At 41.8% G+C, this 17,398-nt stretch overlaps 1 protein-coding gene across 1 annotated transcript; it reads left to right on the top strand.

The window, feature by feature from the left end:
* The first annotated feature begins 4,793 nt into the window (after positions 1-4,793).
* Positions 4,794-6,092, top strand: LOC109207856 (2-hydroxyisoflavanone dehydratase-like). The gene has a single exon (XM_019370856.1). It carries the CDS (start codon positions 4,904-4,906, stop codon positions 5,867-5,869), a length of 966 nt encoding a protein of 321 aa, XP_019226401.1. The 5' UTR covers positions 4,794-4,903; the 3' UTR covers positions 5,870-6,092.
* The last annotated feature ends 11,306 nt before the right edge of the window (positions 6,093-17,398 follow it).

The following is a 17,398-nucleotide window of genomic DNA, read 5'->3' on the forward strand; positions in this document are numbered from 1 at the left end:
ACACACACACACACACACACACACACACACACACACACATATATATATATATATATATATATATATATATATATATATATATATATATATATATATATGCAAGGTAAAATGCATTCCTCGATCAGAAATGATAGACACAGGTCGAGTTGAGCACAACATTTCATCCTCAGACGGACGGGCAGTCAGAGCGTACTATTCAGATTTTGGAGGATATGCTCCAAGCTTGTGTTATTGACTTTGGAGGCTCGTGGGATTAGTTTTTGCCTTTAGCGGAGTTTGCTTACAATAACAGTACCAGTCGAGCATTCAGATGACTCCTTATGAGGCTTTATATGGTAGGCGGTGTGGGTCGCCGGTTGGGTGGTTTGAGCAGGGAGAGGCTCGGTTGTTGGGTACGGATCTAGTACAGGATGCCTTGGATAAGGTCAGGATCATTCAGGATAGGCTTCGTACAGCTCAGTCCAGGCAAAAGAGTTATGCCGATCGTAAGGTTCGTGATATGGCATTCATGGTCGGCGAGTAGGTGTTACTTCGGGTGTCGCCTATGAAGGGCGTGGTGAGATTTGGTAAGAGGGGCAAGCTTAGCCCTAGGTTCATCGGCCCGTTTAAGATTCTTGATCGAGTGGGGGAGGTGGCTTACAGACTTGCGTTGCCACCGAGCTTATCAGTCGTGCATCCAGTGTTTCACGTGTCCATGCTTCGAAAGTATCATGGCGATCCATCCCACGTGTTAGATTTCAGCACTGTCCAGTTGGACAAGGACTTGTACTATGAGGAAGAGCCGGTAGATATTCTAGACCGGCAAGTTCGTAAGTTGAGATCGAAGAGTTTCCCTTCTGTTCGTGTTCAGTGAAGAGGTCAGCCTGCTGAGGCATCGACCTGGGAGTCCGAGTCTGATATGCGGAGCCGATACCCCCATCTTTTCTCCGACTCAGGTACTTCCTTCTTATGTCCGTTCGAGGACGAACAATTATTTTAGAGGTGGAGGATGTGATGACCCAAAAGGTCATCACTCGTTTTGAAAATAAATTATGTGTTCCAAGGCCTTAAAAACCTCTTTCGATCTCACCTCGATTTGCGTGTGCAGTTCGGGCGTGTATCCAGAAAGCCATTATGTAAAAATCTATGAAAAATGATAAAATTTGCTTTTAAAATGAATTTAAGTTGACTTCGGTCAACATTTTGGGTAAACGGACCCGGACCCGTGATTTGACGGTCCCGGAGGGTCCGTAGGAAAATATGGGACCTGGGCATATGCCTGGAATCGAATTCCGAGGTCCCAAGCCCGAGAAATGAATTTTTAAAGAAAATTGTTTTCTGGAATATATATGAGTTTTTGGAAATGAAATGTGTTTGAAATTTGATGGCATCGGGCCCGTATTTTGGTTCCGGAGCCTGATACAGGTCTTATATGTAATTTAAGTTGAGCCTATAAAGTTTGGTAAGAAACGGAGGTCATGTGACGTGATTCGGAACCTTAGTTGTAAAATTTGAAACTTTGAAAGTTCTTGATATTTTCTTTGATTTTGATGCTAAATTTATAGTTGTTGATGTTATTTTGGTGATTTGAATGCACGAGCAAGTCCGTATGATATTTTTGGGTTAGTGTTCATGTTTGGTTTGGAGCCCCGAGGGCTCGGGTGAGCTTTGGATAGGCCACGGAGTGAAATTTGGACTTAGGAATTTCTGGTGTGTTGCAGGCCTGCAGGCTTCGCAATGCGAGCTCGCAAATGCGAGCAATGTGTCGTAAATGCGAATAGTGGCCTGGGTTGCCTTGGTCGCAAATGCGACATCACAAATGCGAAGGCAGTATCGAAAATGCGAAGAGGACTGGATTCCTCAGGGTTCGCAAATGCGAAACCCTGTTCGCAAATGCAAAGTTAGCAGTCTGAGGGGTTTGCAATTGCGAACCCTGGTCGCAATTGCGACATCTGAACCTGCAAAATCATAACTTAGATGCATTTAAACCATTTTTCAAACCCTTTGAAAACCTAAATACTCTTGGCGATTTTTCAAAGACAAGTACTCTTCCAAATCGATTGTAAGTCATTTCTAACTCGTTTTTATTAATCTTTAACATCTTTTTTCATGATTTCAACTCAAAATCAAAGGTTTTCATGGGGGAAATTGGGTGTTTTGGGTAGAGTTTAGTTTTCCAAATTTTGGGGATTTGGACCTCGATTTGAGGTCCGATTTCAAAACAAATTATATATTTGAGTTCATGGGTGAATGGGTAATCGGGTTTTGGTTCGAACCTCGGGTTTTGACCATGTGGGCTCGGGGTCAATTTTTGACTTTTTGGGAAAAACTCTAGAAAATCTATTTTCATGCATTAGAACTTATTCATTTAGCATTTATTGATATAGTTAAGTAACTTGTGGCTAGATACGAGCGAATTGGTGGTGGAATCAAGAGGTAAAGTGGTAGTTGAGCCTTGAATTATTTTCGTGGCATCGAGGTAAGTGTTTGGTCTAACCTTAGCTTGAGGGAATAGGAGTCGTGTCCTATTTGCTATGTGTTAATTGTTGAGTGCGACGTATAGGCATGGTGACAAGTATCTATACGTTGGTGTCAAGCATGACCGTGAGTCTTATACTATGATTAATGTGACTCCGTTTTGTATTGTTCATGACTTATGTGTTATTCCTATTGTTGAACAAGGCTTGTAGAAGTAATTTTGGTAACTGGACATTTAGGAGCGTTGGCTCGGGTTGTGAAATGGTTTGTGGAATTACTGTTGGCAATTGAACATTATAGAGCATTGGCTCAAGTTGTGAATAGAGATGGGAAGTAAATGTGAAAAAGAGAAGAGAATTATAATATTGTCTCCCTTGCCGGGATGTTGTTGCTTTTAATGTTATCTCCCTTGCCGGGATATTGTTGCTTTGATATTATTTCCTTTGCCGGGATATGATTGTTGTATTACTGTTCCCTTGCCAGGATTCTATTTGTGATTTCGTTTATTTCCTTGCCCTTATTGTTTGTGATTGTTGTTTGGGTGAGGAAGAGTGTTAAAGCACGAAGGGTGATGCCGTGCATTGTTTTGGTGAGAGAGTGTTAAAGCACGAAGGGTGATGCCGTGCATGATATTTGTGAGAGAGTGTTAATGCACGAAGGGTGATGCCGTGCCGCACGATGTACCATTCCGTGCCTTTATATGAGTGATTATGCACGAAGGATCATTCAGAGCCATGATTACGTGAGGTAAAAACACGAAGGGTGATGCCGTGCCGATTATATTGATATTTGGTGAGGACGAGAGTAAAAGCACGAAGGGTGATGCCGTGCACTTGTTTGATTTTCTGGTTATTGTTGATATTTGAGTTACGATGTTCTTTACGGCTATTTATTTGTTTCCTGTTGTTACTTGATATCCCCGCAGCCTGTCCCTCTTCCCACTTCTTACTTTTAGATTGTAAATTTCTTCCTTTATTTTTCGCTGTATATGATTTAACTGCCCATGTTTATTTGGTAGTCTGGTCCTAGCCTCGTCACTACTTCGCCGAGGTTAGGCTAGGCACTTACCAGCACATAGGGTCGGTTGTGCTGATACTACACTCTGCACTCTTTTGTGCAGATCCTGGTGCTGTAACTTTCGGATCGCAGTGAGGTTGCTACTTCTAGTTCATCGGGCGACCCGAGGTAGCCCTGCAGATGTCCGCAGGCCTTGGCGTCTCCTTCTATCTTTTATCCTGTTTCGTTCATGTATTTCCAGAGACAGTGTTGTATTACTTTTTCAGACTTTTATTTGTAGTACTCCTAGACAGCCTATGAAATTGTGACACCAGTCTTGGGTAGTTTTGTTACGGATTGGTATTGGTAGCATTGTTAAACATTTCATTTCAGTCTTTCGCTTATTAAATTCTGTTGTTTATTAAATGTTGGTTCTTAACTGTTAATGGATTAAAAATGAGAAGGAGGTAAATAGTGGAAATAATTGGCTTGCCTATCTTTCACTAGTAGGCGCCATCACGACTCCCGAGGGTGAGAATCCGGGTCGTGACAACGTATCACATGTATATCCATGTATACATGTGTATGTGATACATACGTGATACAAGTATTGCAGAAGAATTTTTTGAACTCGATTTAACTACGATTTTGATATTAAATCACCTCCAATCTTCCTCGAAATTTGTTTACTGACTCATCTATACATTTTCAATGAATTTCAACAATACCCTTTGAAAAATATCCTTTTTTGCGTAAAATTTCACACACACACACACACACACACACACACACACACACACACACACACACACACACACATATATATATATATATATATATATATATATATATATATTTTATCACCTTGTTCGCTACCTCATCCAAAAAAATTTCTTTCCGACTTGTATTTAATATTGTTTTTCATGCTTAAAAATATGGAAAGAGATTCTTGCGTGTGATTCTTGGAGAGATAAAATCTTATTTATTTGGCTTTTTAATTTTATATGTGCTTGACTAATTTTGATAAATTTATAATTAATGGTTGGAGGTTGATAAGTTGGAATTTATTTGAGACATTTATGTATGATTTCCTTTATTTTTTTTTTTTTAATCTTAAAACTAAACTCTTCGAGGGAAAGATAATTGGGACTAAAGGAGTAAAACGTGAGAAAGCGAAGTTTGAAATCTTGTTAAGATATGTGGCTTCGAGAAGGTTGCGTACTAAACGCGCTTTTGCCAAAGTGTTGATGGGTACTAAAAGCTGCTTTACCACTTGTTACCGACACCGACGAAAAAGATAGGAAACCAATCTCTATATCTGAATCCCACTATAAAAATTACACAAACACACACTCTATTCCATCTGCAACACAAGATTTAACATTTCATTCCCATAATCTCTTTGTGCATTCTCTGTTCTGTTCTTAGCATTTCTCTGTGTTTCTCCAATATGACGTTTTCCGAAAACGACGATGAGGAGGTGATCACTGATTTCCAACCTTACTACCGAGTCTATAAAAACGGCCGAGTCCACCGTTTTTACGAACTTTATGGCATAGTTGAAGTTCCTCCCTCTTTAGAAGATCCAGACACCGGCGTTTCATCCAAAGACGTGACCATTTCCCCTCATATCTCCGCCAGACTTTACCTTCCCAAAAACACTATCGCCGATCAAAAGCTACCCGTCTTAGTTTACTACCACGGCGGAGGACTAGTTGCCGGATCCGCCTTCTTCGAAACCGAACACCGTTACCTCAACCATTTGGTTTCTGAATCAAATTGCATTGCTATTTCTGTGAATTATCGCCTTGCCCCAGAACATGACCTGCCCACACTCTACCAAGACTGCTGGGATGCCCTTCAGTGGGTTGCTTCACACGCCGCCGGTAAAGACGCCGAACCATGGATAGCAAACCATGGTGATTTTAACAGATTATTCATAGCCGGGGATAGTGCTGGGGGTAATATTGTCTATAACATGACCATGAGAGTTGGCAGGGAGAGCTTAAGTGGAGGTGTGAAACTCGTCGGTGCTATCTTTGCTTTTCCTTTCTTCTTGATCCCATCTGTCGAAAACATTGAGGGGTGTTTGATTTACAAACTTTGGAATACTATTTGTCCACCATCTGAACAGGGAATTAATAGCCCAATGGTTAATCCAGTTTCAGAAAATGGCCCAAGCCTGTCAGAGTTGGGTTGCTCAAGGCTTTTCTTGTGTGCAGGAGAGAAAGATGAGCTTGTCCCAAGTGAAATTATCAGTCGATTCGCTGAAGCTGTGAAGAAGAGTGGATGGAAAGGTGAATTAGAGTACATTGAGGTTGAAGGTGAAGGTCATTGCTTTCAGGCTGCTAATCCTGAAGCTGAGAAATCTAAACATCTCATCAAGCGCATGGCTTCTTTCATCCAACGCAAGTGATTACAATTCTGCAATTAGAGCTCCTAGCTAGTAATTATTATTATTAGGCCATGAGTATATATATATTTGAAGCATATTTTAGAGTGGATATGTTATTAGAACTGATTTCCTGTATCCTAGGAGCGTGGAACTTAATAGATGTATGATATGTACTATACATGAATTTCAAGCATTTTAATTATATGTATTCTCCCTTGTTTCATTTACTAATAATAAATTAATATGGCTTGGTGTAAGTAAACATGTGATGCAAGCAAGTATTTATCGTCCACCGCAAGTGATTAGATTTTTTAAATTAATTAGAGCTTGCTTCCTGGGAATTATTATTAGATCTTACAATCTCATCTATTTTTGTTGTTCCCCTAGCTAAGGTGTCATATGTGAATTTGATAGTTACTGCCTGAGGGTGAAGAACAGAAGTCGAATTTCATGTTTTATGTGCTGGATTGTCAGATCAGTTATACGTTCTGTCTCTCTTCAGGAGAATGTATTTAGGATTGGGGTAGGTAGATGTTTTGATGGATTACCGACTACAATAGGCTGCTTAAAGCCTAGATGTTGCTTAACATTATTTTGGTACATAATGATAAGTATATCACCTACAAAATAATAATTATCTTTGTTGGTACTGATGAGGCCATGGAAGAAAGTGATGACATAAGAGGAGGAATAAATAAAGGGGAGGTGAGAAAGCAGCAGTAAGGCTTGAGGATGGAATAGTGTTATCAGGTGTGGATAGAGGAATAGAAGTATAGGGTGAAGATGATCCCATAGTAAAGAAAATTGGCGTGAGAAAGCACCGGATTTGAGGGAAAGGTTTAGAAGAAAAATTCAACAATGTTGATGATGGTGAATGATGAGTTCCGTGACGGCTTAGAAGAAGGAATGAGAGAGGATTTTACTGGCTAATATGATACCATGATAGATTTTATTAAATGGCTCGGTGATCAGAGAGCCACTATTACTTGTATTTATATGATATGGATACATACATAATGATAAGTATATCACCTACAAAGATAAGTATTAAGAGTCCATCACATATATGAGACAACTACCAATATTAGATAGATTCTCAGAGTCCTAATATGGTTAACTTGTTTCACTGGGCTAAAAATTACTACTGTAAATAACTCTCTCTGATGTTTTCTTGGACTTTGTCAGCTCTCTAGTTTTGTTCTTCCTCTGTTTCAGTTTATGTGAATCTATATCCTTTTTGATCCGTTCCAAAAAGAATGATTCCTTTCTAAAATTTGGTAACAATTTAGTTTAAACTTACAATTCTATTATTAATGAGAAGCTTCTATAACCACACAAATACTGTGGGACTTGATTCAGACCACAAATTCCAAAAGTATTCATTTTTTTTTAAATTCTATCCACAGTCAAACAAGTTTACATCAACTTGAACGTAGGGTGTAATACTTAATTGTCAATGAGCTGTCAAACTCACCTCTTTTGTAACTTTTTGCATCTTCTTGATGCCTTTTACCATGATATATTGTACTTACTTCATCCAAAAAAAAAAAAAAAGGATTGGGGCAGGTTGACAACCATGGTAAAAATAGTCTATAAGTATGATGATATCTGTGAAACCGAATAGAATGGACATAAATTGAGTGGAATGGACATAGAGGATTCATATGACAAATATGGAGGCATAGTTGATTGATACATAGTAGATGCGGAACTAGTTCTATGTGCTTCTGTCTTGTGTGAGGACATGGCTCCTGATATTTTACCTCATTTTTGGTAACATGTTTCTATCCTGCAAGTTCTATCGTCCTTTCTTTTCTTATTCCATTCTTACGGCACTTGAATTCACATCATTTTTGAATGATCACTTATTTCAATTGATAATCGTATATGTCTCGGCAATCACAGTCAATCTCTCTTCTAGCTAGAAGAAACTGATAAGCAGATGAGAGAAAAAGTTTGTGGGGGAACATGCAAAGCGCCTGAAGGAGGCTCGTAGCATATACATAGAAAAGTACGCAAGGCCATCTCCAACTTTTCCCTATTTTCCCATAATGGGGAAACTTTTAGGGTAACGAAGCTCCAACTCTCACCCATTTTTGCCCCCAAAATGGGGGATGAATAGTGTTCCCTCAAATATGGGGTACACTATTCATCACCCCTATTACTATTCATATATTTTTTTATTATTATTTTATTATTTAATCTTTTAATTTATCTCTTTATATATACCTAATTATGTTTATGTAATATCTTTATAATATTAATTTTACATCTTAAATTTGGCGTATAATTTTGATAAATTAATTTTCGTGCATTTATTATTTTAATATAAAATTCTAATTTAATTTTATTATAAGTTATAATTGTACAAAATATATATAATCATCTCAAAAAATAAATAGTACAAATATAAAATATTAGATGTTGCTAAAATTGAAAAGTCCGAATATAAAATATTAGATGTTGCTAAAATTGAAAAGTGAAAATTGAAAATACATAAAAATTGGAAATACATGACAATTGAAAATACATTAAATTAAAATATATAAAAATTAAAAATACGGTAAATAGCATAATAACTTAGTAGGGAGGTTTGTCGTTTCCAGATACACCAAAATCAGTATAGTATTGAGTGAACGGGGCTGAGGATTGTTGTGGTTGTGACTGTGGATATTGTTGACTTCTTTTATACATTCTTCGTTGTTGTTCTTGTCGCATAAATTCATGACGAGTCGGATCGACAATAGAATCCACATCCATTATTAAAACTTTATTTTCTTCTTTCATTTCTTTTACTATTACTTTTTCTTTTTGAACAGTCAAAACTTCTTTTTTTGCCTCGGTTGCATTATTCGTCGCCTCAACCGTGCGATTATTTTCTGATTGGATTGTCTTCATATAATCTTCGTCATTTTTTCTCTTCATTTTTGCTTTCTTCACCCCACTAGGCCGTTGTGACGTTGTGGAATCACCTGTAACATCCTCATTTAAATTTAGTGAGCCACGTTCGGCAAAGAAGAAATATTTTGCGATGAAACAAGAATCATGTCGAGAAGATGTTGAACGTGCATTCAGAGTTTTGCAATTGTTGCAGGACCCTCACGTTTTTGGCAAAAAGAAGTGCTACATGATATAATGACTGCATGTATTATACTGTACACCATGATAATCCAGAATGAGCGTGATTTTAATGCACCAATTCAAGATGATTTGGAAGGTCCACCTCCAACAGTAGAAATGGCAGTAGATGAAAATCAACGATTTCAAGAAATTTTAGCTTGACATAGAAGAATTAAGGACAAAGATGCTCATTTTGCACTTCGTAATGCATTAATAGATCATTTATGGGAGAATCTAGAGGTTGAAGTTGAATATTTATGTAGTATTTTGAATGAATTTTATCGTTATGTAATATGTATTTAATTAACCTTGTATCGCAATGATTTCACTTTTATTTGAATTATTAGTTAATTTATAATAATTGCTTACAAATTATATTATTTAAAATTTTATGTAATTATTTTAATGAAAATTACAAATTAATGAAAATAAAAGATGGAATTTATTTAATGGAAACAAAAAAAATAAAATTGAAATGAAAGATAATAATATAATATAGAAGAGAGAGAAGAATATAAAAAAGTTTGGGGGAAAAAATGGGGAAATGGTTGGAGTAAGTTATCCCCAAAATGAGAAAATTCCCATTTTGGGGACCAAAAATGGGGAAATCCCCATCTTGGCGACCAAAAATGGGTAAAGGTTGGAGATGCCCTAATGGATTGTGTCAGACATTGTGCTTGGTAATACGATCATCGCATGTGTTTGTTGTATTTCCAAATAATGTTTTGGCTATATGTTCGACCAAAAATGTTAAACCCTTCGATTAAACCAATCTTATGGTTAGAAGAAGGGTGAATCTCAGTTAAGAATAATAAAATCTAGATCGAGTGATGAAGGAAATAAGCAAGATGGATGATGTTAGCTAATATGTTGGAATCAATTAAATGCTCAAATATGTAACAACTCAAATGTGCAATCAATCTAAATGAATGCAGCCGGCGCAGAAAGGAAATAAGTATGAGATAATTGTGGAATCTTTGGATCTTATCACTATCGTATAATGATATATGTTTGGGTTGTGTAATCAACGAACAAGGCCGCTCTTGTATTTACTCTCAGATGAATCTTTTACAAAGTTTTCTTTTATTTTTTGCCCCCCTTTTTCTTTACTAACTCTTCCTATTTATGAGGGACAATCCCCCATGAAACCCTAAAAAGTACAATCATAAAGAATATTCGAAAAGCATATTCTTACTGTCTCCTACTAAGCCTATACTACCGTTGACATCTTATTTCGACTGACCGCTCTTGGTCGTCGTCCTTCATCACGACGACCATCAGACGTTGCGTCGTTATAACCTCATTCCTCGTCCTATTCGGTGACTGTCGTAGTTGCCAAATTTGGACCCATACAGATAGTCCCTCCGCTTGTTAAGGTCGTGGCCATGTACGTCCTCAATAAGCGGAAATCGCGTATACCCGTAGAGAAATTTGGCCGTTTGAATTAGACCGGTATGACCAGTAAAGAAAGAGCGGTGCGTTCCACGGTATCCTGGATGATGCAGCTTATCGGGAAGTGACGTCACTCCCACGTGCATCATCATTGTGCGTCTTCCCGAGACAGAGACTGATTTCTTGTCGCTTCGGTTTTGGTTCCATGGGCAGCCTTCCGCTTCGATTCTAGCGCCACCCAACCCTATAAATAGGTGAAGGTTTTGTTTTTTCAAGAACTTTTAGCCATTTCTTCTCTTGTGTATGTATTGTCTTCTTCGGTCATCTCTTCTTGGGTCTTCAACTTTGCTTTCGTGATTTCTCCTCTCATCTTTTCCGTTCATCATTCTTTGATTTAAGTTTTACCAACATACCTTCTGCCATCAAGATGCCTAGAACGCATCGGTCATACGAAGAGATTCCTGATGCCACCCCGTTATCCATGGCACCTCCTTCTAGTGGTGAGGATATGGCTGCGGAGGAGGGGGACAGCTTTCCCACCGTGGAAGAGATACTCCCGAGAAACCCTATGTCTCGGAATAATTTTCACAAAGAACCTGCCTCTTCCCCCGCTTTGGTGGTTTCTGAGACTGAACAGGCTCACATAGATGGCCTTCGGTCTACGTACAGTATTCCTCCCCATGTTGAGATGGTTCCGGCTGGGAGGGACTTCGTGGAGGTCCATAGACCGGGATATTGTGCTTTTTACGTATATCCCTTTGTGATCGGCTACACCCTCCCTCTTCTTTCGTTGGCGGAGGAATTCTGTCGGTTCTACGAGGTCTGCCCAACGCAGCTATCTCCGTATACGTATAACATTTTTCTAGTACTAACAAAGTATGCAGAGTTGGCGGGGTGTGAAGTTGGCCTTCATCACCTTTTACATTTGATTTCCCCGAGTTTTCACAGGGACACTATGATACACTTGAGGCATCGTGGGACCAGGGGACTGGTGGTCGGGACGGACGACCGGGCAAGCCGCAAATTTTGGCACAAATAATTCTTCATTAGAACCGAGCACCTGGTGTCGGACCCCGCTGGATTCCCAGAGTGGTGGACCATACCTTTAGGTGTTGGTACTCGTTGTTTACTTTCGTTAGTTCTAATTTTGTACTTATTTGTAACTTTCCTGTGTAGTTGTGAGGCGTACACCTCGTCCCTTGTCGGTATCGAGGACTGGGTAGCCCATGTACTACCTTACGTGGCGGTGACTCGAGATTGGCCCGCTTTCCTCAAACGCTTTGGGCCGAAGGTTCCATCCGGTAAGTGTTCCCTTTATTTTGACCTTTGGCTGTTTGTTGTCATTTATTGATGCGACATTTTGTGATGATAGGTCGTAGGGCTTCCAAGAAGAAGGCTCCAGTCACGGCCTTTCTCCAGGCCGTCGCATCGGCAGGGATGCAGTTTGCCCCGGCCAAGTCTGTCCGAGGAGGTCGTGCTCAATCCGTACCGGCTAGAAACTCTTCTTGTGACATCGTTGTGCGGAAAGAGATCTCCTCTCGACCCGTCTATCACCTCATGGATGAGCCTTCTAACGGGGATGAATCTCCGTCGAAGAAGAGGAGGAGGGTAGAGCTTGGGAAGGCTGTCGCCTCTGATACTGGAAAGAACAGAACTGATGCTGCGGGGCGCCGTCTTTGCCTAGGTCAGGCACAGGTGTTGTTCTTATGGCGGACGCTATTTTGGCAGGGAGGTCCCCCCTAACCGAAGGAATATATCAAGGGGTGGATCTGTACGATCCGCCAAGGGTGGCGCATCGTCTACCGTCGGAGGAGGCGGAGTTGAGCATGTCGGGGATAACGGTTCAGGTTCGGATGTCGACCCAGAAGATGTGCGAGCCTATTTGGAGCGGCACACTCACGTAGAGGTGAAGGCTGAAGGCCCTGATCGACACATAGTCATCCCTGTGGACTATGATCTGTTGGCGAACTACGAGCAGGCAACATCGGTGTTTGCCCCTCTATGCGCTGCTTCCGAGTGTGACACTTAAGGCAATGAGCGACGTAGAGCTATCACGGAGCAACTCTGGCATGGCTCTGCGGGTAAATGTTTCTCTATTTTCTTTTTCTTTTTGGATTTGTTTTATGTCCTTAACACACTCTTTGTTTTGAACATGCTTTGCATACTGGACCCTCATTATGGAGATCGAGCGTGAACATAGGGATACGCGGAGGACGATCGTTTTTGGGAAGGTGTACTCCAAATATAAGGAGTACCACACTAAACATCGTTCGTTGGCCGATCTCTTTACTCAGGACAACAACTTCCAGCTGTTCCGTGACGGGCTCAAGCAAAAGGAGAAATAGTTAGCGTAGAAAATCGAAGAGCTGAAGGAGCGGGACGAAGACCTGATGAAGGCCATTGCCCGATGCAACGAACTTGAGGCGGCTCTTAAGGACAAAGAAGATGAACTTGAGATGAGTAAGAGGGTGATGGCCGAGAACGCCGACCTTCAAGTGCAGAATGCCGCCTTGACGGCTGAGCTTGACAGGAGGGTGGCGGAGGCTATTGACCTTAGGGGTGAGCTGAGCGCTAAGGCTGATGGAATGGCCCATGCTGAAAGGGATAGGACGGCTGCCATCTCGGAGGTGGTGGCTTTTCAATACGCCCTTTGTGTTTGTAGATCGGAGCGGGACAAGAAGCCGGAGGCGTCTATGCTTGAAACAGCAAGGTATGAGGGACGTATCTGAGATCTGGAGGTGGAGTTGTCCGTGTTAAATGATCAAGTTGTCGCTTTGAAAGCAGAGGATGTGCGGCGGCAGTTGCAACCCTCTACCTCTCATACTTCGGCCGACCCTGTCGTGCCACGAGATTTATTGAGATGTGGGTTCATGCCGAAGCTCAACATGACGTGTACAAGTCTCTTCGTGCCGACGAGAAAGTGTCTGAGGCAGACTCCGAGAGGTGCATATTAAAGCACGTGCCGCTCGTGAGGCGTGTGGTTACGACCCCGGCATGCCCGGCGGAGACGATGTTGACTATGACGATGCGGACAAGCTCGCCTCCGATTCTTGGTACAATGAGGAGTATGCCATGGGGTTGATGTGGCGTAGGACTTGGTTGTATTTATTTTTGTTTTGCTATTTTTGTGGGGGCGTCCTTGAGCCCTTTGTAAGAAATTTTTTGTAATATATCAGCTGCAATGGAGCAGTTACTTTTTATTGTGCACCTCTAAACTATTTTCTTGTTGCAGGGGGGGGGGGGTCTGCTGGGCTACCCAACCTTGTGTGATATTTTATCGTAATCCGGGCGACGTTAGATGTCAAGTAACCTGTGCGACATCGACTATTAGGTGATTTGAGCAAGGTGGAGCTCTTTATTTGGTGACGACCTTTGCGGTAAAGATGTTATTTCAAGTTAATGTCAAAACGTTAACCCGTTGTGTTTCGAGCAAGGTCGAACTCTTGCCTTTGGCGACGGCCTTAGCCGTAGAGGTGTTATTTTGAGCTAATGTCGAAATGTTAACTCGTCATGGTTCGAGCGGTATCGAACTCTTTTCTTTGGCGACAGCCTTTGCCGTAAGGGTGTTGTGTCAAATGTTAACCCGTCGTGGTTCGAGCGGTATCGAACTCTTTTCTTTGGCGACGCCCTTTGCCGTAAGGGTGTTATTTCGAGCTAATGTCGAAATGTTAACCCGTCGTGGTTCGAGCGGTATCGAACTCTTTTCTTTGGCAACGACCTTTGCCGTAGGGGTGTTATTTCGAGCTAATGTCGAAATGTTAACCCGTCGTGGTTCAAGCGGTATCAAACTCTTTACTTTGGCGACGGCCTTTGCCGTAGGGGTGTTATTTCGAGCTAATGTAGAAATGTTAACCCGTCATGGTTCGAGCGGTATCGAACTGTTTTCTTTGGCGACGGCCTTTGCCGTAGGGGTGTTATTTTGAGCTAATGTTGAAATGTTAACCCGTCATGGTTCGAGCGGTATCGAACTCTTTTCTTTGGCGACGGCCTTTGCCGTAGGGGTATTATTTCGAGCTAATGTTGAAATGTTAACCCGTCGTGGTTCGAGCGGTATCGAACTCTTTTCTTTGCCGACGACCTTTGCCGTAGGGGTGTTATTTCGAGCTAATGTCAAAATGTTAACCCGTCGTGGTTCGGGTGGTGTCGAAATCTTTATTGCGAAAGATTGATGGAGAGGTTTTATTTCATTTACTGGAGTATCGTAGATGTCGATTTCATTTGTATGTTGGAGATGTGTGTCGATTTCATTCATACATTGGAGATATATGTCAATTTTGTTTAGAAATTGGAGATATATGTCGCTTTTGTTCATACATTGAAGTTTCCTCATACATTGGAGATACATGTCGATCCGTTCATACATTGAAGTTTCCTTGTATCTAGTCCCTTTATTGCTCGGCCTGGGGATGCCATCGGCAGGCCGGGCGATGAACTATGCTCTGAACTTTGAGATGTCACCCTCATCGCCTCGTTAAAAACCTCCCCGAGAAAACCCGATTGGGACAAAACCCGATGAGGGAAAAAGAGTACGACATGGGTGGCGTTGTTTTTCAGAAGTGGAAGTATTTGAGATGGGCGACATTGCAGTTGTTTTGTAGTAGTTTTCCTTCCATTGTTTCTAGTTGGAATGCTGCTTTGCTTGCTGCTGCTATGATTTTGTATGGCCCGTCCCAGTTGGTTCCCAATTTTCCTTCATTTGGGTCTTTGATTGCTTGTATTTTGGCCTTGAGGACGTAGTCTTCGACTCTGAGTAGTCGTACTTTGGCCTTCTTGTTGTAGTACCTTTTTGCTTGTTGTTTTTGGGCTATCATCCTTACGTGAGCCATATCCCTCCGTTCTTCCACTTTGTCCAGGTCTTGTATTCTGTTTTCGTCGTTGTTTGGTCCACTCTCATTGGAGTATTTCAGGCTAGGTTCTCCGACCTCAACGGATATAACGGCGCCGGTCCCGTAGACTAATAAATATGGCGTTTCACCTGTGCTAGTTTTTGGCGTGGTGCGGTAGGCCCATAACACCTCTGGTACCAGTTCCGGCTATAGCCCTTTGGGGTACTCGAGCTTTTTCTTTAGTATATTCAATATTTTTTTGTTGGAGGATTCTGCTTGACCGTTGCCGGCGGGATGATATGGCATGGAGAGTATCCGCTTGATGCGCCATTTTTCTAAGAACTCGGTCATCTTTTTTCCAATGAACTGAGGTCCATTGTCACAACTGATTTCTTTGGGGATGCCGAAGCGGCATATGATGTTTTTTCAGATGAATGCCATGACTTCTTGTTCGCGTATTTGGGTGAACGCACCTGCTTCCACCCATTTGGAAAAGTAATCAGTTAAAACCAAAAGGAAGTGTATCTTACCTCGCCTTGTTGGGAGGGGTCCGACGATGTCCATTCCCCATTTTATAAACGGCCATGGTGAAGTGATGGAGTGTAGGAGTTCGCCCGCTTGGTGTATCATAGGGACGTACTTTTGGCATTGCTCACATTTCTTGACGTAATCCGTAGCTTCCTTTTTCATAGTGGGCCAGTAGTATCCTGCACGAATAAGGCATCTGACGAGGGCTCGGTTGCCTGTGTGGGCACGACAGTGGCCCTCGTGTACTTCTTCGAGCACCCGCCTTGTTTGATTTGGTCCAAGGCATTTGGCCAAAGGGCCGCCGAACGTCCTTTTGTAAAGGTCGTGATTTATGATGCTGTACCTGGCCGCCTGTATTCGAAGCTTTTTGGCTTCTTTTTTGTCTTGTGGGAGTGTTCCCTCCTGCAAACATGTTATGATGCAGTTGAGCCAGTCCCAAGTTAAATTTATAGAATGTACCTCGACTTGGTCTATTGATGAGTGGAGGAGGGTGACAACATTTTCCTTGTTGATATTTTTGGTTACTGCGGCCAGTTTGGCGAGGCCATCTACTTCGATGTTTCGTGCCCGGGGTATTTGATCGAATCGGCATTCGTCGAATTAGCTTATGGATTTCTGCTTGATATTTCTGTAGCCTCTGTTCCTTGATTTGGAAAGTTCCAGTAACTTGGTTTACAACGAGTTGAGAGTCGCAGCGGAGGATGACTCGTCGTGCACCATACTTGAGGGCCAACTTCAGTCCTGCAATTACGGCCTCATACTCGGCCTCATTGTTAGTCATTTCGGGACATCGTACGGATTGGCGAATCGCTTCGCCTGTTGGGACTTCAAGTACGAGTCCCAATCTAGATCCCGACGTATTAGATGTGCCATCGGTGTAGAGGACCCAGAGGTCGGGTCACCCAGGGGAGGTGCGAAGCACTTCTTGCTCGACCTCGGGCAGTATTTCTACACTAAAGTCGGCGATGAAATCAGCGAGTACTTGCGATTTTATCGTAGTTCGCGATTGATAAGTTATATCGTGCTCGCTCAATTCTATGGCCCATTTGGCCAATTAACCCGACAGTTCGGGTTTGTGCAGGATGCTTCTGAGGGGAAAAGTCGTCACCACCTTTATGGGGTGACACTAAAAATATGGTCTAAGCTTCCGTGAAGCTATGACCAATGCCATAGCCAATTTTTCGAGGTGGGGATACCTCGTTTTGGCATCAACTAAGGTTTTGCTGATATAGTAAATCGGAGATTGCGTACCTTTGTTTTCGCGGACCAAAACTGCACTTACCGCGACTTCGGACACGGCTAGGTAGACAAGGAGGCATTCGCTTGGATCTGCCTTGGCGAGTAATGGCGGCGAGGACAAGTATGTTTTCAGTTTTCTTAGGGCGTAAACACAATCCGAATTCCACTGGAACCCTTTGTCTTTCTTTAGTACATTAAAAAAATTATGGCACCTATCCGTTGACCGTGAGATGAACCTTGACAGGGCGGCTATCCGACCTGTCAATTTTTGTACCTGCTTTTTGCTAGTTAACGTTTCTGGTATTCCCTCGATGACCTTAATCTGATCTGGATTGACCTCGATGCCTCTTTGTGACACCAGGAAATTGAGGAATTTGCCTGAGGTTACACCGAAGGCGTATTTTTCAGGGTTTAGTTTCATGTTGTACCACCTTAGTATGTCGAA

Source organism: Nicotiana attenuata, unplaced genomic scaffold (genome assembly GCF_001879085.1).
Source record: "Nicotiana attenuata strain UT unplaced genomic scaffold, NIATTr2, whole genome shotgun sequence".
Lineage (NCBI taxonomy): Eukaryota > Viridiplantae > Streptophyta > Magnoliopsida > Solanales > Solanaceae > Nicotiana > Nicotiana attenuata.